Genomic DNA, 26414 nt, shown 5'->3' on the forward strand with positions numbered 1-26414 from the left:
TGAGCCAAACACTTCCTTTTCTCCTTCCTTCAGAGCACACTTCCTGGATGAGCTGATGCAGGGCCTTCATTTAATCAGTCAGGTCAGAGGGCTGGGTGGGTCGCTGGTGTGAATTGGGTGATTGCGGGCTTACCACCAGCACACACTCTCATAAACATAAGGCACATTTGCAAGCAGTACTATGGGCCCAGCGGCAGAGCTAGCCCATTGCTTGGACCATGTTCTGTTATCTGGTGCTCCCATGGACTGCTGTGTAGTGGAGAGGTGAGTGGTAGTGTGAGGGGAGGCGTTCTGGGTCAGGTAGAGGATGGGGAGAAGGTGTGGGAGGGGGCGGGACCAGTGGAACCTGCCCGACATGGGACTCCTCATTCTGTGCTGGCTAAAGAGCTGCCGCAGAATTGAGTAGCTCCATTGCAGGGCTACTTCCCTTACCCAGGGGAATGGAACGAAAGTCCTCTTAAGGTGCTGCCAGCAGCTGCCTGCCATGCTCAGGATTCCGTGGTAGCCATTTTGGAGCCACAGGAGCCCTGTGCGCCAGGCAGCTCAGGATTGGGCTGTGACAGAGTGAGGAGCTGTCACGGATTGGAGGATTTGGAGAAGATTCAGTTAATGAGATGGTCATAACCTTAAGTGAAAATAGAAATATATGTTTTTTCAATTGGCATTTCAAAGCACTCCAGTAATCCTAGTTCATTTTCCTTTTAAGAAGAGTCAATTTAATTTGAATATAGAAATATCAGAGACTGTAATTTAGTCATTTACCAGCAAGAGTGGCTAACAGCCTGACAGTTCCGTTTTTGTGAAAACACCACTCATAAGTTTGGTTAAAGGCATCCCATCACTGACTGACAGAGCCATTTCTCTTGCTCCAGTGCTGTGGTTTAGCTGCTTGTAACCCCTTCTCTAGATCCTTAAAGACGGTTAGAGCAGTATCTCTCACACAGGCAGAGCCTCTTAGTCTGGTTTGTATCTTTTCAGTGGTAATGAGCGGTTGCGGACTTACCATTGTATTCTGTGGGGCAAAAGCCCTGAGCGTGAGGCTGTAGGACCCCGCGGAAGTCTCTCTGAGGCTATCGACAGGATCAGAAACTGTGCTTCCAGTTTCTGGAAGCACAGTTTATAGCATTGGGGAACCTCAGAGAAGCTTCCCTGACAGAGCCTTGGGTTGCACGAGGCTCCATGAGCCTCAGGTGAGTGGGGAGGGGGGTGCAGCGGCAACAACCTGCAGAGGGCAACATCGCAGACAATTGAAGCCAGAAGTATTTTTATTAGGTATGACAGATGAGTATGTGGAAAGAAAAAATGAAGTTTTATTTTTGTATATGATAAGTGCTGCCAGAATACTTTATGCTCAAAATTGGAAGACTATGAATATACCTTCGGTGGAGGAATGGTGGATAAGACTTATGGATTATGCGGAGATGGATAAATTAACAATTTTGCTTAGGGAGAATTCAACAGAAAACTTTTTGAAGAATTGGAGTCCAGTTATTGATTTTTTGAATTAGAGAGAGGATGGGGATTTGAGGTATTTTGGATTTGAAGATTGGTTTTGAAGTATTAGTGGTATAGATTAATATTTGTTAATGTTTGGACTGTATGTATTTGGATTATAAGTATGGAAATGTTTTGGCTTCGCTCGTGCTGCTTTATTAGAATTTTGTTTATGTATGTATTTGTTTTTCTATTTTATGTTTATTATAGTTAAATAAATAAATAAACAGAAAAAAAAGGAACAGCTATGTGACTCTGCCATGCCAAGGATGCCACGTTAGCTGCTAAATCCTTGTTTGCAAGGAAGGTTGCCCCTCAGGATTGGTCTGCTAGAACAATGGCATTCTGTCACCTGTTCTTCCATGGCTGTATTTTTAATGTTACCGCCGAGTGGCTTGATAAATGTAATTATTTTGTGTCCTCAGGTTTTTAAGTATTTGCAGCCATTACCAGCATTAGACAGGTGATTGCTGTCCTGGATGAAATTTATTCCACTGGAGCAGAAGGTGTCTCACCTCTAGCTGCAGTACTGCTTTGTATGAAATTGTCTTCCATAAGTGATAGTTTTGGACAGAAACACTCAAGGGTTTCTGTTCTCCCGAATAATTATTTGGGGGTTATGTATACCCAGCTCACTGCAAGCCACCAGCACTTTGAACATGAACCTTGAACATGATTATATAGTAAAATATATGCGCAGATTATCATAGCCAGAGGTTTTCCTGGGCACTCAAAGCCAGCGCTTGTATCAGTAACAAAATTTCCAAATTCCAGTGTCTATTGATAACCGACATCAGCCGCTGGCCCTTTGGCAACCTTCCCACCAGCAATTACCTTTAATTAAATGCCCTGTCAAGACATTTTAACTCTTGCTTTTTTCTTCCTGAAGCCCTGTTTCTTTGTGGCTCTGTGTAGAGGCTACACATAATGGAAGATTGTAGCAGTTGCACTGATTGGGCACACATATGTTGGTTTGAATATGCAGGTGGGCCTGGGCATCATGTTTCTAATATTCTACCCAGTGCTGTTGCCTGATTGCTAGGGGTCAAACCCCGGCACTGTGGCCCTCATGGCACCCCCCACCCTGATGATGCATTAGGTGATACCACTGTCTTTGGGTTTAGGGATTGGCTCAGACAGACATGGGCCCTGTGTTTGATGTGGGGTCTCAGCTAGTGCCCTGCTTGGCTAACTCTGAAGACGAACCTTGTCTACATATAATTTCCACAAAGTTAGAGCTACTCTGGTAGGGAATCTGAGAAGAATTAAAGGGAGTACTTTGGAACTGTATTGTATTGCCCTTAAGAAGTACCTAACACTGCTCTGCTCCTCATGAGAACTGTTGCTGGGGTGCCCTTTACCCCAACAGAAATCTGGGGTTAACCTTTACCCCAGAAATCTGAGGACATTTCCATCTGCTGTGATTACTTTGTCTCCAGAAATCAGACCTCTGGGTTACCTTTGCCTCACTTCACCAAGGACAATCCCCTTTTGCAGGAAAAATTAGAGAATGACTCTTGGGTGGTACAGAAGAAACAGAAATTAGATGGTTTTTCCTAATTAATCACACAGAAGTACCTGTTGCTGTTCGTCTTTGTTCATGTGAATGCAGTTCTGACTATGTACACAGAATCATATTTGCTCTGGTATGCTGGGCTAAAAATAGAGCTGTCTTTCCACAGTGGTTCAGAGCCCAGTGCTTTTTCAGCATCATCAGTTGGGCACATTTCAAGCTATCACCTGTTGCACACTGGCTGTTCTGTAAGCAAGTTATATAAGTAGGATTAATAAAGGCTTAGTGCCTGATCATGCTGTGCAACTGGATCAGTTCAGACGTTCTTAGTGTCAGTGAAAAAGAATCACATTTATTGCAGCTTGATCAATCTGCAAAAGAACCCTAAGCTTTCCATTTAAAGCATCTGCTTCATGATTTAACACAGTCTCAGGTTGTACTGATACCAAGATGTCAAGAGAATAAGTGTTGAGAGCTGAAAATCAACAATAGTGGCTTTTTAACCCTTTGACAGATCAGAGTTTTATTAGGCCTTCTGATTTTTAAGGCCAGTGGTTCCCAAAGTTCCTACTTAGACTTTGGGAACCCTGTAAGTATTTGCTGGGCAGGGAAGGGCAGGGGGCAGCAAGACAATCAGGATGATTATGTTGCTGCAGAGGAAAGAGCTGAGGTTCGAGAGGCAAGTGGAGCAGAAATAGCACCCCACACAACCAATAACAGGAGGGAAGCCCATGTTGGAAGAGGGAGTCAACAAAAAACAACAGCCACAAAGTGCAGCTCATGAGCACAGTCTTTGTGCCCGGACAGCTGAGCTGACTTCACATACTGCCAACAATTGCATGCAGGTGCCCTCTGGGCAGTGGGGCAGGGCAGGCTTAGAGGTGGTTTCAGTGGAAGTTGGTGACCTCTCACAAGTTGAAGTTGGCCTGCAGGTTGAGTTTGTCCATGTCTGGACTTAAAAGGAGATTTATCTATTTAAAGGATTTATACCTCTCCTTTCTACCCAGCAAAGGACACTCAAGATGGCTTACAAATAAAACAATAAAACAGAGCTTAAAAAATATAATAGAAACAAAACAGTAAAAACACAATAAACTCAGATGAAATTGAAAGGGAGAGTCAGAAATGTTCAGGATGCTTAGATATTATTTAAAATCACTATAATAGAGGCATAGATAGAATGTATACCACAGTCTAGGAAAGATACCAAGAAGTCAAAGGGGATACCAATGTGGCCAATAAGCAGAGCCAAAGAAACAAGAGGAAAGAGGCTTTCATTAAAAATTAGAAGTCTTGCCCAAATAAGGAAAATAAAAAGGAGCACAAACTCTTGCGGAAAAATTGCAAGTTGACAAATAGTTGAGTGGCAGCAACAGAGGAATGTGAGAAGTATATTGCCAAACTACATGAAAAGAAACCATGAACATGTATTTAAATTCCTCAGAGATGTGAAAGGGTTACTAAAGGAGGATCTGAAGATTGCTGAGAAACTAAATGAATTGGCCTGTACAGTGGGCATCTTGGGACTCACACCTAGACTACGTTTTTGTGACGGGGAGTCACAGAATCAGGAATCTAAAGAGCCGGGTCAAGTAGGGTTTAGAAGAAATCACTTATAGGAGGGAATAATAGAAACATTAACAAAACACCCCATCTGGACTGCAAATTCTCACATGTAAAACTGTTGCTCTGCTAAGAAAAAAAGTCAGTAAGATTGACCTCCTTACCAGAAGCTAAACCAAACCAAAATAGCATGTTTTTTTTTGGGGGGGGGGTAGAGTTGGAGGTAACAGCAGCAGTCCAGGAAAACATTTGAAAGCATTTTTAAAGCTAAAATAATTAAATATGCAAAATATGTAAAGCTCATTGAGAAAAAACTGGCATGCTTTCTGTCCTTCCCCACCAATCTTTTAAGAATATTACACAACATTTCATTACAACATTGTAAACATAGTATGCTATACAAATTTCAACACTTAACAACCCAATCCACTTAACTCCCCATGTAATGATGGAGCAACACCAACTTGGCTTCTGCTGAATCCCATGGGGGGTGATTTCAGCATCTTGTTCTTTTGCCCCGGTGTAATTTTGTGCTGCCCTGCCAGGTCTACTCAGACCTGTGCCAACTCTGTAGATGGCACATGTGTGGACCTGGATTGGGCGACTGAGACTGAGATGGGAGTTAGGATATTGACGTGCACTGCTGCGGGTACCACCCCCTTCCTGGACCTGATCTGGTCTCTTCCCTTCCACATCATATCCTGCCCCCTCCCCGCCTTCCTCCAACCTCTTTCACCAACTGATTGGCACTGGCAGCCTCCCTGGTCTGTTAGTGTGTGGACCTGGCCACTTGCTGCTTGCAGTGGTGGCCTGGTGGCATCAAATGGCTTGCTGCTTTTTGTGATCGCCATATATGCCGCTGGAACGAACGCAAGGCCTGCTTAGGATTGGACTGAAAAAATTAACATGCCTTTGCCCATCTGAAAGACAAACTAGAAAATAGTCACAAAATACAATGAAAATATTGTATGTCAAGGAATCTTTCCAAATTCCCTATTTCGGCAGACTACAATCTTTCACCAATTTGATGATAAAAGTTGACAAATCACATTCTTTGCCTTTTTTGCTCGTCTGCTGAATATGTTAGTTTTTCCATTTCAGTGGCCTGCCAGACTTTAAATAATCACTCCTTCAAATCTGGTGTTGTCTTTGCTCCAGTGTCTAGCATAAACATTTTTAGCAGGTGCTAATGAAATCATCCAAAATGTTATTTCTTTCACATTTACTTCCTGTTTTAATCCTATTGAAATGACTTTTCATTCTTTTCTGTAACTCTGCAAACTGATACTTCAAAAATTTCCTCTAATCAGATTATATCAGTGTGCTGTTGTTAGGCAATGTCTTGAAAGGTATGAATAATCTATTAGTTAATTTTGTTTATATTAGGTTTTATTTAGATTTCAGTGTATTGAAAAATGGTATTATTGTTTTCCATTAATGAATCAGTAATTTCTCTTCTATTGTTTGAACTTACTTAAAATGATCTCCTTCAACTTCTTAAATGCTACAACTCCTTGTTTTATCCCCAAGGAGATTAATCAGGTCATTATAGATCCTGCCAATAGTTCCAACAACAAAATATGCAATTTTTCCATCAATTTTTCAAAATCCATTTGGCATAAATTACGAGCATAAATTTTTCAGCCATCCAGATTTCCAGTTTTTTACCATTTTGTAAAAAAAATCCATCTTCTTTTCTCATTGTTTTATTTTGAATTACAAAATTCAGTGTAGAATTAATAAAAATCACCATGCCTTTCTTTCTAACACATGCTGAGAAGTTTTCTCCTCAAGTTATGCTTCTTGCATCCCAATCCTGAGCTGTGCTGGTGCAGTGAAGCTGCATGGCCTGCACTGTATCTAGCTCAGCTTGAGAGCAGGCTGGAAGTCTCCTTGTGGTAAAGGGATATTTTTCTCCTTACCCCAAGTAATACCCCAGCCACCCCCTGGGGCTTCTTTTATTCATGCCCCGGAAGCAGGGGTTAAGTGAAGTGGTTGGCCACTGTTGGAGGCTAGAGTGCTGGACTAGGAATGAGGAGATACACATTCAATTCAGTCATAAAGCTCAAGAGTTGGTCTTGGGCTAGTCATTGTCTCCCAGCCTAATCCTGCCTCTTAGGGTTGTTGTGAGAATAAAATGGTCCATGTCTGCCTTCCTGACATCTGTGGAGAATAGTCGGGTTATTAATGTGAGTAATAACAAAAACAGGATCCTAGATGTATCCTTAGTCTCATCTAGCAGTCAGGGCTTCCCTTAAGTTCTCATGGAGACAGATCTCTCCCTTTTATGTATAATTTGTGCTCTTGGGTAAGTAGGAGTGAAGTGAACTGAGTGATCACAAACATCCCAGATCTGAATTTTTCCTCAAGGACAATATGTTGCTCTTTCTTTGTTTTTGTCAGCATTAGGTTATATTGGCATTTGTGTCACAACGTGATATTTCAAGGAGGAAATGTGATCTTTGCAAATACCATGGCATGCTTCAACTCCTGCGTGTGCCGAGAGCTGTCAGAGCTGGCATCATAACCTGCTTCTCAGCCCAAGCTCTTCCAGTAATGGTATATCATTATGTGTGACACTGTTGTTGTGTGCATGGCAAGTGTCATGCATAATGGCGCAGAGCTGCTGGAGGACGGCAGGAGAATTGACAGCAAATGCCTGTTCAGTTCCCACCTAGTCACTGTATTAGCAGACAAGGCCTCTTTTCTTTTCCTTATCCTTATTTCTCACTGTTCAAGGCCAATCTTCCTGAGTGACGTGCGACACCTTCCCTTGCAAAGCATTCCACATAATCTGTACTTCCAATATATGTAGAATATAAATACTGCATAGCATATTGTGTGGGGAGGGAGGCTTTCCACTTCATGGAATGCAGCTGTCCAGCCTTAATCTCCACTTCTGGAATACTGTAAACTGTAAGGGTCTCAGAGCCCAATCCTGAGCTGTCTGGGGACACATGACTGTGGCGGCACCAAAAACAGCTGCTGCTGCATCCTACACACCCAAGGCAGCTGTGGGCGGCACCTTGGGAGAAGGGGGCTTTCGCCCCCTTCCCCCAGGTAAAGGGAGTAGCCCCACAATGGGGCTACTCAATTCACCGCCAACCTTTTGGTCGAAGGTGGAAGGTAAGAGCCTTCGTGTCAGGCACCGAGCCTCACACGAAGGCTCAGGATCCAGTGGGGCATTGCTCCACTAGTCCCACCTCCCTCCCGCCCCACTCCTTCCCCCTGGCATGCCTCCCTTGCCCTCTCCCTACCTCCCGCCTCCTTGTCACGCTTCCTCCCTGCCCTCTCCCCGCCTCACGCCTCCTCTCCATCCTCTCCCCGCCCCTACTTTCCTCTCCGCTGCTTGGCATTCCAGGTGCCCGCCCAGCACTGGCCAGTGCTGGGCTAGCAGAGGTGCTCTCCTGGCATTAGGGCTGGCAAACGTTCCTTACGGCACATTTGCGACAGTGCGCACCGGCAGTAAGCTGGCACACAGAGCTCAGGATTGAGCTCTCAAGCAGGTGAATTCCCTCTCTCTCTCCTCCACTGTGCTCTGCCCCCCTTCCCCCCGTACCTTCAACATTTATAGATCCTGGGAGCCACTGTATATTGTTGGGTAGTTTGGAGTGTGTTTAAACTTTTTTTTAAAAAATTTACAGTGACTATATTTCTCATTCCTGGGGCATCTCTCAAGGATGCCGAAACTACTGTTTTGTTTTGGGTGACTGTTGCAGCCAAACCAATAGGTAATATTGGAGTTTGGTAATAGATGAATGTTGATGTTGCTTCCTGTGAATGCTGTTTGTGCCAAAATGTCAGTTTCGGATGCCATAATTCTGTAAGGTAAGAGGCTGTGCAGTTCTCTCTCTCTCTCTCTCTCTCTCTCTCTCTCTCTGTGTGTTTGACTGGTCTATTCTGATGCTGAATAACATCGAAGCATATATCTCTGGAAAGAAACACAAAGTCCCACAGCTTCCTCACCTTTCAGGTTGGGGAATGAGCATAGAAAATACATGAATCTATCTTTAGCAAGCATGTTTATCAGCTTTTATCTACTGTATTATAAACTAGAAACAGCAGCAGCATTCCATTGGCTTACTGTCTGCTTCTGGAAGCCCTCAAAGTAAATGACTCTAATGGCTACCATAGCTTGGCTTTCTCTGTCTCAGTTAAGACTGGGTTAGCTTGTATTCAGTCATCATTCATATCATATCTAAATATCCAGAACAGCTTTTTTTCTTCTCCTGATGTGGTAGTTTGTACATGTGATTGTTCTGAGTGATATCCTCAGCAAGCTTCGGGGGAGAAAGAAAACCTCTAGTGTCATACAAAAACCTTATGAGAAAATTGATGTAAGCAGATTTTGCCCTAGGTTTGTTTGTTTGTTTGTTTATTTGTTTATTTGTTTGACTTGAGAATCAAAACATGTGGGAGATTGCTACCAATGGGCTTATAGTAATGCTGGCAAGGCAAAAAGGAAATAAAAAGAATCCTATCTAGTGGGGAAGAGGAAATGGTTTAATTCCTTGTGGTTTGAGAAGAAAATGTTTGCTTCAAAGAATAGTGTGATCCAGGGGCACAAGCTTCTCACACTGGTTGTGCCCAATGATTCTGCAGAATGAGAAATAGAAGTGAAGGGCACAATTCAGTTGATGTCCTGGTTATGGCAATGCATGCCCATTTCTTTCAAGCAAACAGTGCTTCTGCTGCATGAGAGGGGAGTTGATGACGGAAGAGGGAAGCAGCAAAGACCTGGCTCGCCCCCTAAATTTACTGCAGGAAAGAAGCAAATAGTGTTAATTCAGCGTCAAGGCAGGAACGAATCCAGTGTTTGTGGGAGACTATGAGCACTACCTTAATTCCAGAGCCTAGGTCATCCAGGCGTGTAGATCAGGACTTCTGATTAAACTTTGGCCTCTGTGGCCAAGGTTTGCTGGGCAGGTAGACCTTCTGGGTAGACCTGGGCTCCCATTCTGACTTTGCCCTCTTGCTCCACCCATTGAGTGTTCCCCTGGTACCCAACTCCCTATCCTGGTGGGCACCCTGCCTCACTGGTGTGACAGTTTGGGGGGCACACACCCATGGCCCCACCCCTTGGATCTGCCCCTACTTCTAGATGCTGGCCACCTGAACCCTTCTAATGCCACAAACAGAGGCATGGATTCACAGAGTAGAATCATAGAATAAGGAAGGGCCAAAAGGTTAATTCATGACACAGGAAGTTGAATTGTTTTTCTCTATCACCCACAATTCTCCTCTTACCACAAGTAGGACCAGGTACACTGCCAAAAGTTTACTGCAAAGCAAATAGATGGATAATGGATATTTCTTGCAGTAATTAATCCATTGGCATCTTGTAGAAGTGGAGGGATTTTCATTTAGAAAGAAGATAACTAAGGGCAGGGGCCACACATGAAAGAGGGCTCAGTCCTATCCAGCTTTCGAGACCTGATGCAGCCATGCCAACAGGGCATGCGTTGCATCCTGCAGTGGGGGGGGGGGCACACAGACAGTCACACTCTGTGATGGTCTGAGGTAAGGGAACATATATTCCCTTTCCTCAGGGTTGCATTGCAGTTGTATCAGTTTAGGAAATTTGGATAGAATTCAGCCCGTTAGATGTATAAAATTAGAAAGTGTGATGACCAATTGGAGAAGAAAGATGTGAGGGCTGCTAATGGTGGTTTTTTAAAAAAAACAAAAAACTACAAATGCATGGGGGATACTTGTGTCAAAAAATAAGCCATAATAGCTGTGAATGAGAGCTCCATGTTCACAGAATGTGTATCTCTGACTACCAGGTGCAGAGAACAGACAGCAGGGGAGAGCTGATGCCTTTTGCCCAACTTGGGTGCCTCCCAGAGCCACCTGCTGGTCACTGTTGGGAGGCTGAATGTTGAACCTTTGATGATCCTTTAATTTGATGCAACGTCCATTGTTATGGTGGTACAAGTAAAACAAAAACTTCAGGGTCAGTAGTCCTGATCTGCCTTGGAAGAAGTTTTTTCCCCAAACCCAGGCCCGGGGGCCAGATGCGGCCCGCAGCAAGCCTCTTTCTGGCCCGCGGCCAACCTCTTGTCCCCTGAAAGCCTCTGGCCCACTCAACTGAACATGACCAGAACTGTGCTCTGATTGTGTCTGGAGGGTGTACTGAGGGCCAGAGAGGTTGAATGAATGAGCCCATTGATTCATTTATTCACTCATCTAAGTTCTATCTCTAATTTATTTATTTAAATTTTATATTCAAATTGCTTTTCTGGCCCTCCACACCACGCCAGATATTTGATGTAGCCCTCTGGCCAAAAAGTTTGGAGACCCCTGATTTAGATCATTAGCATGAGTTAATTTCATCACGAAAGCTTCCCCAGAGAAAAATGCCATTAGGCTCAAGTTCTTGGTAACCACACCCTATTCATATTTGTGGCAACCCTGATACTCCAGAGGAGAACTTTAAAAAGTAAGATTTTAGGTGGATTACACAAACAAACCCTTTCTATGGGGCCACCTGTGAGGCACTAGAGCAGATAATCACACAATATGTATGCATGTACATGCTTGAACATGCGCATGCACACACATAGAGTATGTTGCAGTTACTTGTGAGTACAGCAAGTGAAACCTTTCAGGTTAAAGGCTAGAGCCTGAAGTAGGGGTGGGGGAAGTCCTTTCTCAGTGCTGCCTGTTTTTTTCTTACCTTATAGACTACTAACGACATGACTCTGAGAATCTTACTTTGAGTGAGAGAAAGAGGCTGTACTTCCCATGGTGCCTGCATAGTTCAAGTGTTTGTTGTAATGGGGTGATCTGCCCCCAGACTGCTTGCTGCATGAGTTGCTTAAATAGTGAGATTCTGTAGCAAGGTCAGGCGGTGAATACTCAAAGCTCTGCCTCTATGCTGGAAGTGTAACCTTTCTTGTCGCTCAGAAAGTCCTTTCTGCTTACTCTGCTAACTAGGCAAAGAGGAAGTTTTTCAAGTGGTGCCCCTCTTATTTTTAGCAGAGTAAACTGTCCCTCTTCAGCATAGTGACTTTTCTAGTGGCTGTTTGCTGGTGTTCTGCATCTTTTTAGATTGTGAGCCCTTTTGAGACAAGGAACCATTTAGTAATATGATTTTCTCTGTAAACCACTTGTTGAACTGTGTTGTTTTTTTTTTTGTCAAAAAGCGGTATATTAACAACTTCTTCTTCTTCTTAGTTTGTGAACCTCTGCTTTTAATAATAATAATAATAATAATAATAATAATAATAATACTTCTGTTGACAAAGCTAGTTTTCTGCTGTTTATTCAACCAGTCTGTAGAATTTCATACACATCATTCTCCTCAAGTTAAGACTTTTTAAAAGCATCTCCTGATTATCAGAACCATCACTGCCCATAGTTTCCAAAAAGGTGCAGTAATTTTGTGCCATTGTTTTTGACAGTACCTCAGATATCTGATTTTGGAGGAAACAGTGACCAGCACTGCTTTTGAAGTGACTGGAGTTGGGTCTCAGCAGCGAGCAGGTGCCCAAAAGCACTCTGAAAGATTTTTTACTAATTCCAGCAGTTTGGTCCTGTAAACGAGAAGAAGAGGGTGTTTCTTAGAAGATGACTTTTCTTATTCCTTCTGTTTATTTTTTTATTTTTATCCAAACTTTCACCCAAAAGAGTAGCAAGAAAGCTAATGGACATATAAAAAATACAATTTTTTTAAAAAGTAGTTAAGAATAAAAACAAGAAGGCAATAACCAAACACTTTCCAGTGCTTCTGGAAAGGCGGAATATAAATCTCTTAAATAAATAAACTGTCACAGCTTCTCTCAATAGAAAGAAGGGTCTGTGTATCGTTTTAGACAGGGGTTCCCAAAGCATGCATCATGATGCCTTACAGCGTCATGGTACACTAACAGGGGCGCCGCAGGATGTCCCCGGTGGCGCCTCCTACCTGTTCTCCTGGGTGCCATCATCATAGATCTACAAAAATCTCGTGAGATTTGGGTGTCACCATATTGGCTCTCATGGAATCTCGTGATAATTTGGGCACCGCCATCTCAGATCTTATAATATTGTGAGATCCCAGACGGCAGCACCCAGATGAGCTGGGAAGAGAAGGCTGCCGGGGCGGGGGGCACAGAGCATTGTGACTCAGGTAAGTTTGGGAACCACTACTTTTAGAGTTCCACATCAGTTGAAATCATCTTTTTGTGCCCTTCATGAAGGCCAGAGCTAAAACTTCTTTCGCTTTGAGCTTTGTCTCCCTTTTCCCTCTAGTACCATATAGACACCTTCGTTCTTCAGCTCCTGAATGGTTACATGAATATCAAGACAATTTATTCCAGGTCGCTCTTTGCTTTGTACTTTTTTCATTTAACGGAAGCATGTATACATGCGCTTAATTCACTATGCCAGTGGCCGTACTTCTGAGACCAGACTCGTCCCTCACTACATCTTTCTTTGATATTTCCTTATCACTGTTTTCCTTCCTAGGATCATTCCTGTGCTGGAGCACTCTTCACCACAAACCTCACCAAGTCATCTATCCAGCTCTGACAGTTTAGACGTCACCAGGACATACTCCCAAAGAGTAAGCCGCTATGACCTGGATGAAATCGATGCTTGCTGGCTGGGACTCTTCAATATGGAGCTCAAGGAAATGGGTTAGTGTTTGTGATCCTTTTATTTCTCACTTGGGTTGTATACACCGCAGATGCTCAGACCTCACCCATCCAAACTGGCCTCAACGTTTGGTAGCAGCTTAAAAATTAAAACTATAGAGCGGCTTAAAACTACACAGAAGAAACACATTTGTTGAAGTTAAGCTGAAGAACGGGTGGGCAAAGGGTCAGCCTAGGAGGTTTTTGTGAGATCTTCTAACTCTGATACACGTAATATTGGGATTATTGTGTTTCTATTCCATTATTTTTCCTGCATATTCAGAAAGTTTCTTGGAGATGTTATATAAGCACAAAATGAGATGAGTTAAACTGAATAAGAGTAGGTAAATAAGATCTTACTTCTTCATTGCCCTATTTACTGAGAGAGCACTATAGGTTCTACATTTGGTCTATACTGTATATAACACTTTTCATTAACCTTTTGTTATGGAACAAAATCTTTCATTGTGGAAAACTTGTGGAAAACGTGTTGATTCCGTATGAAATAGATTGTTCTGTTTTTGGCTCCTAAATCTCTGTCTTCCCAATTTCCTCAGCCAAGAATACAACAACCCAAAATTTTGTCTGTTTTCTGACAGCAGATAATTGTGGACAGCAGGACAATTTCTACTGTGTTTTCAAGTCCAGTTTATAGTCCTCTGGAAATTGAAGGACTAAGGGCCCAATCCTATCCAGCTTACCAGCACCGGTGCAGCCGCAATGCAGCCCTGAGGTAAGAGAACAAATGTTCCTATACCTTGAGGAGGCCTCTGTGACTGCCTCTCCACCACAGGATGCAATGCACGCCCCACTGGCACAGCTGCACCCGCACTGGAAGACTGGATACGATTTGGCCCTTAAACTGTTCTGATGATATATACCTCTCTGTAGCAGGAAGTCATACTTTTTCTGAGTGTTTTAGAAATAGGCATCTTTCTCAGAAATAGAAAATTCTCGTCATGTAATGAGTGACATACTCATCAATTAATTCATCACTCACAAAAGACCCTTTCACTATCTGATGCTTGTGATCAGCTACCCTGCTCTGTAGAAAGATGCTATGTAAAGAGCCACCAACTGATAATGTGTTAACATTTTAACTGTGTCTGAAGGTTTTATGGTTGCTTCTCTTGCTATTGCTGTGTGCAATTAATAAAGATAATTGGTTTGCATTTGGATCAAACACTGAACTACACCCATACGTAGGACATCATAGGCTGCACAAGAACCCTTTCCTTTTAAGCAAGAGCAGGGTCACAAATCTTCCTTTATGTTTGTATTGTTTTGTGCCAAACATTGTGATCTCCATTTGATCCAAACTTATTATCCTATGATCATAACTAAAGGCTTCAAAAGAAAAATCCTTACAATCTTTCTTTCTTTCTTTCTTTCTTTCTTTCTTTCTTTCTTTCTTTCTCTCTCTCTCTCTCTCTCTCTCTCTCTCTCTCTCTCTCTCTCTCCTCTCCCTCTCCCTCTCCCTCTCCCTCTCCCTCTCCCTCTCCCTCTCCCACCCAAAATAGGATTGAGCCCTGAATCTCCAAAATGTAAGACCAACATTTCTAAGCATTCCTTTGACTCAAGCCATATAATACATTGGAAGAGTGTGGGATGTTGTCTTATATTGCTGCCTTGGGTGCCCCCAATGTGTGGGAGAAAGGCGGGGTAAAAATTTTAAAAATACATACATACATACATACATACATACATACATACATACATACATACATACTGGGTGAGATCATTGGTTCATCTGGCTCCATATTTATTTGTTTAGGTGATTTGTATCCCACCTTTCCTTCTGAATACTATTATATTGTATACTGCAACACACATTGACATTCTGCTTCAGCAAAGGAGGAAGGCCCTTTACACCTCACAAGAACACCACAGCAGTTTTTTTTTAAGAGGCAGAGAAAGGGTATGGTCCATTATTCCTATCCTAATGTATTTGAAGAGGCTCTGCTTCTAATGTCAGCAAAGTCTTAGGCCAGCCAGAAGTTTTGCTGTTAGGGAAGAGCAGGATAGGCCTTACTGATTCTGTTGGGCCTGCTTGAGTTGCCAGCATTTCCCAAAGGCACAGTTGAAGTCCTGGCAGCTCTGTTTCAAGGTTACACCATGGCAGAGGAAGCCTCTGCTTACGCTGCAAAAGCTACAGGCAGGGATAGGATCAAATCCTGTTATGGTTTCCATCTTTTTGTTCCAGACAGAGGCCTGAATACTAGCACTGGCTTTGTACAGGTGCAGTATTTTCCAACAACTGTTGCCCAAACCCTAGAAGCTTTTGGGATGTGTGTGACTTTTTTATTGACTGGATAAGGCCCTTCCAGGTTTAACCCATTCTTATAGCCTTTTCTGGATGGCACTGGAAACAGAGGGTGATGCCAGGAATAACCTGGGAAGGTGGAATAGCTTCAGAAGGGATCTTCACAAAATGACTCATCCCAGTTGACTTATTCCTTTGCATTTAGATTAATTAATCAAACATTAAGGGGTGTGGCTGCACTTACCTTTATCCTCCTTAATGCACTGTTCTTGGAGGCTTTTGGGGGGGAGGAGAGCAGACTACAGAAAGTATGGATTTAAGTCAGGGAGCCCAGAGTATGAAAGTACAAATAGACTCTTGCTCCAGAATTCTATAAAGGAGACTCTTAAAAACAGACAATTGACTGAAGGAACATTAAGAGCCAAATACATACAAATAAACCACAGCAATGCTGATGAAGGGAAAACCAGAAAGCCCTGTGTGGTTTGTTTGATGGCAATGAAATAACTGGGCCACGGACTCAGTACAAGATTTATAGCAAGTGTCTTGATGGTTTCTAATACAGGAAATCAGCAAATAGGCTAGGTAGGTTCTGCTTGCTTAAAAACTTTTTGCCTAAAAGAAACATTGATCTGTAAGGGCAGCACAATATTATATATTAAAGACTGCCAACTTTGGAACTTGCCATTTAACTTTTTTACTATGATCAGTTCACAAAATGATTCTCAATTCATCATGGAGCTGTAGTTAATAGGATGCAGATTTAGACGTCAAGGTGGGTATGTACATATGTGAATTTCAGGCTATTGACCTTCAAGGAACAAGGACCATATCAGCTTACCTATTCACTGTCATAAATGTTGTTATTATATATCGCTTTCTGGTAAAAAAACAACAAAAACAACAACTCTGAAACAACATGGCATTTAACTACATGGCCTTTGTACAAGTACATTCCAGCATTATTTAAGTTAGTCCAAAGTTGCACATGAATGTTGCAGTTTTCTTCAGCTAAGTAGTTATTGTGGGAACATGCCTGCCTCTTCAGTGGGAGAGAAGCTGAAATGGCCTGGCCTTGTTTCTGCCTCCATGGCTGCCTTTCTTCTTTCCCCAGACTCCAGTGCAACACAGGAAATGGGGCAGGCCAACAGGGACACGTTCAAGGAAAGCAACTGAGATCCAGCAACATCTTGGAGGTGTCTTTCCATGTGTGCACATGGAAGCCTTTGATTCTACATTCCAAGTTCTCAACCATTGGTGGCCGAGTTGTCCATCTTTTCTACTTCCCCAAAGGTCTCTTACGCCCTTTAAGGAGAAACCACCCCACAGATTGAAAAACACTGATCTAATGCACCAGTAAGGATTAATCATTTATCCCTCAGGGTGAAAAGAAAGCAGTTATTAAATTGAGCTTAGGTGTGTGGGAGCAAAGCTCTGCTCATGAGCAATTGATTTCCAGATCAGTCTGTTTGTAATGCCAAAGATAGCTAATCAGAAGCACAGGCAATAAAGTCTCTGTGTTAGGCTTCCACTGGTGGAAGAGGGTGCAGAAAGATAGATATCATTTCAGATTCAACTCTAGGAGATGTTTCCCGTATCATCACGTGGAGCATAACCATGAAATTTAAAAGTTGTTCTTAGTGAGTATAAATTAACCTTGAAATACAGCCCACTGGTGTTCTTGGAGGGGGGGGGGGCAAAATGCTAAATCTTTCAGGTTCCTGGTGTAAAGTGGTCCCTCCTCCTGCCTTCAAAGCCAGTTGCAGCTGTGAAAGCAAAGCTGGGGCTCTAGTTCACTGGTTCCCAAACTCACCTGGCCTGCGATGCCCTCGTTGAGCTCCAGATCCGGAAGTACCAATGACACAACCACACATGATGACATCAGCAACACTTGCTTTTGGAATAGAAGGCCTGAAAAATAGTGGAAACCAGTCTAGAGATGGCTAGTCTAGAGAAGAGGTAGGCTCTTCTGCAGCTCCACAGAGAACCCAATCTGCCGCCCCGGACTGCCACACAGCTCCCCAGTGTGACATGTCACACTTGCACTGCTGAGCAATTCGGCCAGCAGTGGTCCCTCAAGGCCCTCAGAAACATGCTGCAATACCTAGTTCAGGAACTTCTGCTTTAGCTCCTTACTCTTTTCCTTAGTTCTTCCTCCCTATTTTGATCCAGGGAGCCTGAGGAGGAGGAGGATAGTCAAACAGGTGGAGGTGGGTTGTGGGCACCCGCTGCCAATCCATTACTTGAGATGACCACCTCAGTCCACCTTATAGATGAGCCAGCCCTGCATGCTGTGGCTTTCTAGAGATGTTCAATTCTACTTAGGCCACAGCTTGCAGTGAATATCCTATACTCAGTCCAGAAGATGGGCAGCCCAATCCTGAGCTGCCTGGGGTGCGCAGCTGCAGCAGCGCCAAGAATGGCTCCCATCGCATCCTGGGCGCCTCAGCCTGCTGCGGGCAGCACCTCGGGAGAAGGGGACTTTTGTTCCCTTCTCCCAGGTAAGGGAAGCAGCCCCGTAATGGGGCTATTCACTTTACTGCTGACCAAAAGTTTGGCGGTAAGGTAAAGGCGTTCGTGTAGGGTGCTGAGCCCCACACAAACGCCTTGGATTCAGTGGAGCGGAGCTCCATGGGGCATGATTCCCTCCCTCTCCCCTGGCATGCCTCCCGCCCGCCCTTTCTCCACCTCCCACCTTCCCGTCACACCTCCTTCCTGCCCTCTCTCCCCCTGCCTCCCCCTCCCCAGAATGCTTCCTCCCCACCCCCTCCCCTCCCCCGCTTACTGTGCGTCAGCTTGGTGGTCTGTGAGACCACCGAGCAGCAGAGGACGGGTGCCCGCCAGGCGCTAGTCCAGCGCAGGGCTAGCATGGGTGCTGGCCCGGCGGTAAGCCTCGCAGACGTGCCTTACGACAAAGCTGGAGCGCCGAGCTCAGGATTGGGCTCTGATTCTCCATAAGTCTCACTTTGGAATTTGTTTTGTGTAACCTTTCCTTCCAAAGGAAAGCTGGGCTCTGTTCTCAGTTGGAGTAGAAGCTTTTTGTACAAGTAACCACTGTAACAGTTTTTTGTTGCACACAGAGAAAACAGTAAACGCTTTGCCTCTTAAAGAGTTTTCAGTGGATGATACAGTAAATCACAGGAATTAGTGGCAAACTAGCAGCTGCAGGAGCATTGGAAACAGATTTGGAGCTAGATCCCACTTAGTTTTTAACCTGTCAATTTGAAGCAACTTCATTTAGACATACCAGAGCAGTTTTTATTGGTCTTTCATTAAATATTTTATTACTTTTCATAGAACACTCATAGTATTTCAAATAATATGGATTTGTTTTAATGTATGTAGTTATTGAATATATTATTAAGTGCATGGTATGAAGAACTTGAAAGCTCTCAAACAATCAGTGCTAGTAAGAGCTTCATAACAACAGTGACCCAGGATTTCATCCACTGTGTTACTTGCTTCCTTGGGAGCACTTTTGGAAAGGATCTTTCAGAAGCACACTGGAGGAGAATGTTTAGTTGGAGCTGAACATTCATGAAAATTTCATGGAATTACTATGAGGAGGAGCTGGTAAAGAGCCAGTCTTTCTTGAATAATCCGTGAGGATTACTGATGCTGATGTAACATTATACATAGATATTAATCTGTGGGAATCATTTTAAGAGCACTTCCTTAGGCCAGAAAAGTTATTTGTAACATGAAATAACCTACACTTCATTCCCAGCATATGTGTGAAGTTTCGAGACTAGTTTATATCTATTTTTTTTAAGTAATGGCAGTTTTAAACGCATGGTATGACTAATTGTTTTGATATTGCTTTCCAATTCATCCTCATGTTTATTTTGGGAATACTAAAGTATATTTTATAGGATTTAATTTAACAGGGTCTAAGTTAGTGCTTGTTATGCTACACCCAATGCCAGTCTAATTAGGTTTCAGCTTACACAGACACTATCAACTTTAGTTGTAGCCGCTCCGTGCTGCTTGGGAATGGGGGTTAGGATCAGGCATAATTGCCCCAGGGACCACCCTCCCCCCACCCTGGAATGCTTCCCTCCTGCCTCTTCTCCACCTCCTTCCTGCCCTCCCCAGAGCCTTGTGTTGGTCAAGCTTGGCCGACGCAAGGCTCCTCCATGAAGTTGACGCAGAGGCCGGATTCAGCCTCTGGGCCGGTGTGTGTCCCTGTGCTGGCCCAGCCAACTTCAGAGGAGGCGCAAACATGCCTTATGGCATATTTGTGACCCTCCTGGTCCAGTCAGTGCAGGGGACTTACACCATCCCAAAGACGTCTTTGGATTGCATTCTTCATAGAGCTTTTTTTTGCCCATTACTTCTGCTTGTAATTGTTGCTTGGATGTTTTACAATACATGAAATGTTAGAAAGAATAACAGGCTCCTGATTTCTGATATTTTGTTTTGCCATAAGCAGCAATCCCTTGTCGTCCTGTGCCTTGCCTCCAAAGTGGGGCACTGAAGCTGGGTCTTCCCTGGTAATCTTGGCACACGTGAGAGTGATATATGGGAGGAGGAAGCCTTTAAGAGTTGTACCCCGTCAGCTTTAATTGTCAAGTAAAGGTGTCTATATATGATTTAGAGACTGCAAAATCTATGGCCCAACCCTAAAGGGTATTTATGACAGTAGTCAAGCACACCTATGCCCCTTTCCCAGTCTAGACCCACCCCCTTCCTCTCCTTGGACATGCATGAGCAAAATAGCTGGCATGATTCCAAGGAAACCCATTGGTGATCAGATGATCTACCAGGAAGTGAGGAAAAGATACTTTACTTACCTGTCACCAGCCGTCTGATCACCCTGCCCACCAGCAAGTCCACCCACCAGACCATAGTCTGTTGGTGTGGCTGCATACTACAGACTGGCGGGGGATAGGCTAGTCAAGTTGTTTTCAAGAGAAAACACAAATAAAATGACGCTCTGAATTTATTATTTAAACATACTACAAAGCAGCGGTTCGTAAAATTTTTGGTCACCTTTTCACTCCTTGCAGTGGTTCCAGGGAGTCCCAGAGCTCCAAGGAGCACATATTGAGAAATTCTGCTATTAAGCTTGCCTCACCAAATCCTGTTCAGGCACACTGTTTTTCAACCTAAAGTAGACTCACCCAGATAAATGGTTTGGCAACCTTGATTGTTTCAGGACTATCAAGATGGGTTTTTGCCCCTCTTCGTTTGTTTTGGGTTGTGTTTTTTTTAATGTGTTCAGAGACCATAAAAAGCATTGCAGAAGGTTAAAATGAGCTGTTCAGATTCCAGATGATACTTAGACCTGAGTAACCTCTTAATCAGAACTGCCACAGGACAGCTCTGTGAGAGCAAGGCATTATTGCAAAGAGACAGAAAGAGAGAGAGAGTTGATTATAAAGTGGCTTCTGAAAACATTTTGCCATCATCTTAAATTTAAGCAATAATTGATGTTGGTGGGTGGCATAAAGAGTGATAATTGGTTCCAGTAAATCTTTTAAGTGCATTAGCGGGATACATTCATAATGAAATATCTAGGTGCCTCACAACAGTTTGGATGTAGGCAGGTTGTATTTTCTTTCTTTTATGGAGCTGGTTTTTTGTGGCAATCATCCTGTATTACCTGAGCATCTCATAGCACAACTCTGAAAAGAAAGGGAAAGTATTGTTCTTTTTTCTATATTTCTGTTTTAAATATAGAAAAAGTAAAAGTATCCTAGACTTTTATCTGGAAAGTTTACCTGTTATAAATATAATCTTTGAAGGTAAATATTCAGAAAAAGAAAACATGGAAAGGTGCCATTAATTTCTGAATAATCCACTTGGACCTTAATGGAAGTATTCTAGATTATGTGGTTTGCTTCGTCATATTCTGATCCTGATAGAAGGCAAGTTTTACTGAGTTCACAGAATAAGCCATTTTCTGTGTATCCATGTAGAGTCTGTTTGTTTCCCCACCTGACCTGTTTGCTGTACAAAGGGTGGGCAGCTAAATCCTATTGTTTGCTTCCTGGGTGATTTGCAGTACATCAGCAAAGGTTACTGATTTCCCAGAGTTTAACAATAGTAAGGAAAATTGCAAGTTTAAAAAAAACAAAACATAATCCTGCCATCACTAGCCTTATTTATTTATTTATTTATTTATTTATTTATTTATTTACTTACTTACTTACTTATTTATTTATTTATTCAGAATTTTAGCTTTTTTCTTACTAGGCCAAAACACTTTACAAAGAAGACAGTCATAATCAGTAAAATACTAAGCAGTGTCAATAAATGCCCCAGAAGACCACCAAAATGACTCATTCAATGTGTACTTGGCCTTGCTTATCCGTGGGTTCAGCACCCGCAGATTTGACTTTGGTGCCAAGCCTCTTCGTGCCTCAGAAGGCCTCCTGAATGCTTAGGAGAGGTAGTTCCAGTGCCCCCTTTATCTGCGGATTTCAGTATCCACAGGGGTTGCAGGAATGGATCCCCTGCACATACCAAGGGTCCACTGTAAGCGGGAGCTTTTTAAAAGCGCCATTTAAAAGCAGGCATTAAAAACCATCTAGAATGGATGCCTGCCTCTAGAGCAGGGGTCTGTTCCAGCACGAGGGCCACATTCTCTATCAGTCATGGTGTAAAAAAAAATAATAAATACACGGAGAAACAATGGGCTGAAAGTTTGATTGAATACAATAAATGGGTGGGGGTGGAAGGAGGAGGGAAGCAGAGGGCAAAATTGACATACTGGAAGAGGGGGGAATGGATTTTGAAAAAGGATTGAAAAAGCAGGGGTATATACTGCATTCAACCAAGAGAGATGCTGAATGAAATGGAATAATTTCATTCCACTACATTGAGCAGCCCTAGTGGCTGAATGCAGTTTATACCCAAGCTGGGAGACCTGGAAGTGCATCTTTTGAGCTATTTTTAGCCCCAAGACGCTGGGGAACTGCATGGGCCGGATAAAATGCTCCAAAGGGCTCAATATGGTCCGCAGGCTGGGGTTTGGAGACCCCTGCTCTAGAAGGATGTTCCAAAAACCACCACCACCACCAAGAAGGTTTTCCATCTTTATTCTTTTACTTCCAGTTAATCAGGTACATGAGGCAAGATCTGTGATGATGACCACAGTATTATCAGGAAGCATGAATGGGCCTTGATGAGAAAGTGGATTGGCCTTGATGAGAAACATGAGAAATTGCTCAGAGATTAATTAGCGGTTAATTAACCAATTAATTGGTTGCCTTTGATCAGGACTGTCACCTTGTTTTACAATTTTATGCTAGAATCCGTGATCTGCAGTAACCTGGGTGCAAAATTGCACAAGCATGTTGTCCCAGTGGCACCCTCCTGGGGTACTGTAGGTACATGGCTCTGTCCCCTGAGCTACTATTTGGCAACTGCTCTTCCTTCACCATAGTTTGCTCCTGGCTCTGGGTGGTAAATTTTGTGGTTCTAGTAGAAAACAACATAGATTTTTCTTTGTAAACCGCTTTGTGAACTTTTTGTTGAGAAGTGGTTTATAAATACTGTTAGTAATAATAGATCATACAAGCTTGAATTCTTCCCACCTCTTTGTTCTGCTAGCAACATGACCAATCCACTTCATCTTTGCTTTGGGAGCTATGAAATCAGTAGATACTTTAGAAGATGTGATTTCACGAGACTTGGATGATAAACTGGTGACACAAAAAAGTTCCCTACTCAGAATATCCTGACCTTGTCACACTGTCGTCAGAATATGTGAAAGCATGACGTATTTTTAACAGAATTGTACCTCTCATTCCCTTAGGAAATTCTGAAAATATTTGGTATCATTAACATCACTGCACAGTCAAAACTGTCAGTGAGTTGAATCTGTTTGCTTCATATCCAGAGAAGGGTTTTATTTGGGGGAACTAATCCCAAATAAGTATCCCAAGTATTTTTAGTACTCTAAAATCACACTTTTGTTCTGTTGGCTATGATTCTCACAGCATCACTGTCAGGTCAGTAGGGAACATTTTCTCAGATGTAGACAGAATCAGACAGATTTTAAGTGCCTTGCTTAAAAACTATAGACATTAAAAGCAAAATTAACATGTAGACCACAGCAAATCTTCACTTAGAGCTCTGTGATCAAAATACTACCCCATGCTCTTTAAAAAAGGACTTCTTTTCAAGGTTTGACTGTAAAATAAAACAGCCCAGTTCTATTTAAATTCCCCTGCATCAGTGCAGGGGGACCAATGTAGTGAGACTTGCGCTATATCCCGAGGGGAAATTTAGTAGTCTGGACTCCGGAGGTCTCCTCAAGGTAAGGAGACATTTATCCCCTTGCCTCAAGGAAAGCAACAGCATCAGGTCTACTTGGACCTGCTCATTTGCCGGCACAAGTCTGAATGGATCCTTGTTGGCAGATCTGACCTGGGAAGGGGGATAGGATACAGCTTGTGCCAGCACCACCTATCCCATCCCCTTCTTTAACTGATCCACCTACCCTGCCCCATGCCATTACACCCCCTCCTTGCCCTCCTCCAACCCTCTGCTGCCCAGAGTGGGGTTTATCTGCTCCAGTGCATGCTATAGCTTATACTGGCGCCAGCGGGACAGCACAGGCCTTCCTGCTGGCACCACTGGCTCCTGCACTGCCACAAAGCTCTTTTCAGTGCATCTGCGACAGCCTGCACTGGCAGAGCACGCACTCCACTGACACAGGAGGAGCTTAGGATTGCGCTGTTAAAAGAAGGCAAAAGACTTAGGGGCAAAAAATTTGTTGGCGCATGTAACATTGTAGCAGTATTTCTAAAATATAGCAGCAATGGTTATACACTCACTTGCAGACACAGGTTTGTAGATTATGAATCAACTAATGGTACAGCTAGTTGTCTTGAAATTGTTGCTTGCGAGCAGCTTTATCTTCCTCTCCAGTATACTCTGCAGGGTGAAAGGAGCTCCGCTTTTAGTAAATTGATTTTAGTCAAATGCAGTGCCATCAGAAATAAGTCTTTGTTTTTGCACCAGGCAACTCATCTGCTAATATTTCTTCCTGGCTTATTAAGTGGTTCATTATCATAACATTTTAAAAAGTAGAAAATGTGTATTTATTCGGAAAGTGTTAATCCTCCTCTCATTAATGTACTAATGAGCCTGCCAAACCCCGTATCGCTCCTACTTATAGAGAAGTGGTTGATGAAAGTCTGGAGAAGGAAAATTATGAATAGGGTAAGTGGGGACTTCACTCTTGCCCGATAGTCAGCTCAATGCAGATCTCATCAGTAGTGCAGCGTGGGGTCATTTTTGAAGAGCGCAAATCTTGAGTTTGCAATGGGACTTCTGAGAGACTTTGGTGCACCCAGCCACTTATTGTCTTTCCCACATGCCTACAACAGACACTGGAGCTGGCAACTTTTGTTTTCCTTGTAGGGCACCTGTATTTTTAACACCTTCACAGTAGACAGGAATTCAGTTGGTAAGTCTTTTCTCAGCATGTACACAATGTGGAGGGAAAAGTATCACCTCCTGTATTTCTGCCTGTCATTCCGGAGTCCTGTCCCTTCGCCCAGTTGTGTCATCCTTCATGAGCATATATAGGAGAACAGCTATTTAATTTTTTCCATATTTATCCTGCCTTGTGCAAGTCGTCATGTCTCTATCTCCATCATTTCTCATTTTGTGGTAAAGGAAAGATCCCAGTGTCTAGCTTACTGTCAGAAGTAGGCAGACTGCTGTGTTCACTATATGTGCCATGTCCCCCCTTTTATGACAGTCATGATCATAGAGCTATTGTGTTGAGCTATCAACTGTAATTCCAGACTGTCTTGATCCTTTATGGGGTGAGGGAGGGAGGTCTCTAGCATAAGTGCAGACCAAAAGAGGTCTGAGAGAATGCTCCAAAGCCTCTCCTGTTGAACGCTGTCAAAGGGCAGCAGTGCTGCTCAGCTGAAGGAAAAAAATCTAGCAATAACTTTATATGATGCTGAGGAAGATAAATGGAGCATAAATGGAAAAAGAACTTCACCCTCAGGCCTTGTCGTGTAGTGATTCATAAGCCATTAATCGCCTTGTACTCATCAAGTGCATTTGTCACTTGAATAGGCTCCAGGGTACTTGTGAATGGAGCTCAGCAAACTAATTACAGTACTAATGTAATTAGACATAAACAGAATGTGAATGTATGTGTTTAAGAGACATGCAGAGAGATTGGCCTTATAACCAACAAGTCACAATTGATGAGTACAGTCCCATTCAGACAGGCACCCCAGCAGTTCTTTCTTGCTGCTTAAAAGTCCAATGGACTTTTGTAGAAGACCTTGAGAACTAAGTGGAGCTGGGAGTTAGAAGAGGTCGTTCATCAACTCTTTCCCCCCTCTTGTGGATTCAGCTGGTGGTATCACTAACAATGAAAAATTTACAACCTTGCCTACTCAGGAGGAATAAACTGTAACAGAAGGTGTAAGGCAGGATACAGTTGCAGGCATGAGAAGGTTGTTTCCACTTAGAATGAAATAGGCACTCTCCCAGTGCTTTGGCTTTTCTGTGATGAACATAGGTTGGTTTTATGTTTCCTTTGGAAATCCTCTCTGTACTTTCCCACTTCTTCATCTCTGCTCTGCTTCATGAATAGCAAACAGTTGAACCTTCCTCTGTGTCTAATGGTTTCATAGCATAGACACAGCCATCATTGCAACTTTAACCAATGGTGTAGCTGTTGCATCTCAGATGCATATAGAATAAAAAATATGGTTAGTTACCACAAACTGTTTCCCACCACTACATCACAAGCGAAAGGTACAGATTACTCAGCTAGGGCTACCAGATAAGGGAATTTGTTTTGTTGGTTGTCTTTCTTTGAACTGATTACCAATAAGTTCACTCACTGAAATAAATACTGTGCTGTATCAGTAGAAATGACATTTGTCAGAATGCAGCTGCTGATTTCTCATTTAACAACATGACAGAATAATTTGTTTAGAAAGACTATGTTTTAACTTGAATTGTTCAGTTAAATTTT

The 26414-nt window shown here is 43.0% G+C and overlaps 1 protein-coding gene across 4 annotated transcripts in view; it reads left to right on the top strand.

Moving 5' to 3' along the window:
* Positions 1–26414, top strand: part of JADE2 (jade family PHD finger 2) — a 167868-nt gene that overhangs the window by 88780 nt on the left and 52674 nt on the right. For all 4 annotated transcript variants that reach the window (XM_066618226.1, XM_066618225.1, XM_066618227.1 and 1 more), the window contains one exon: positions 13022–13191. In XM_066618226.1, coding sequence (XP_066474323.1) covers positions 13022–13191 — 170 coding nt within the window. The remainder of the gene's footprint in view (positions 1–13021; positions 13192–26414) is intronic.

This window comes from Tiliqua scincoides, chromosome 2 (genome assembly GCF_035046505.1).
Source record: "Tiliqua scincoides isolate rTilSci1 chromosome 2, rTilSci1.hap2, whole genome shotgun sequence".
NCBI lineage: Eukaryota > Metazoa > Chordata > Lepidosauria > Squamata > Scincidae > Tiliqua > Tiliqua scincoides.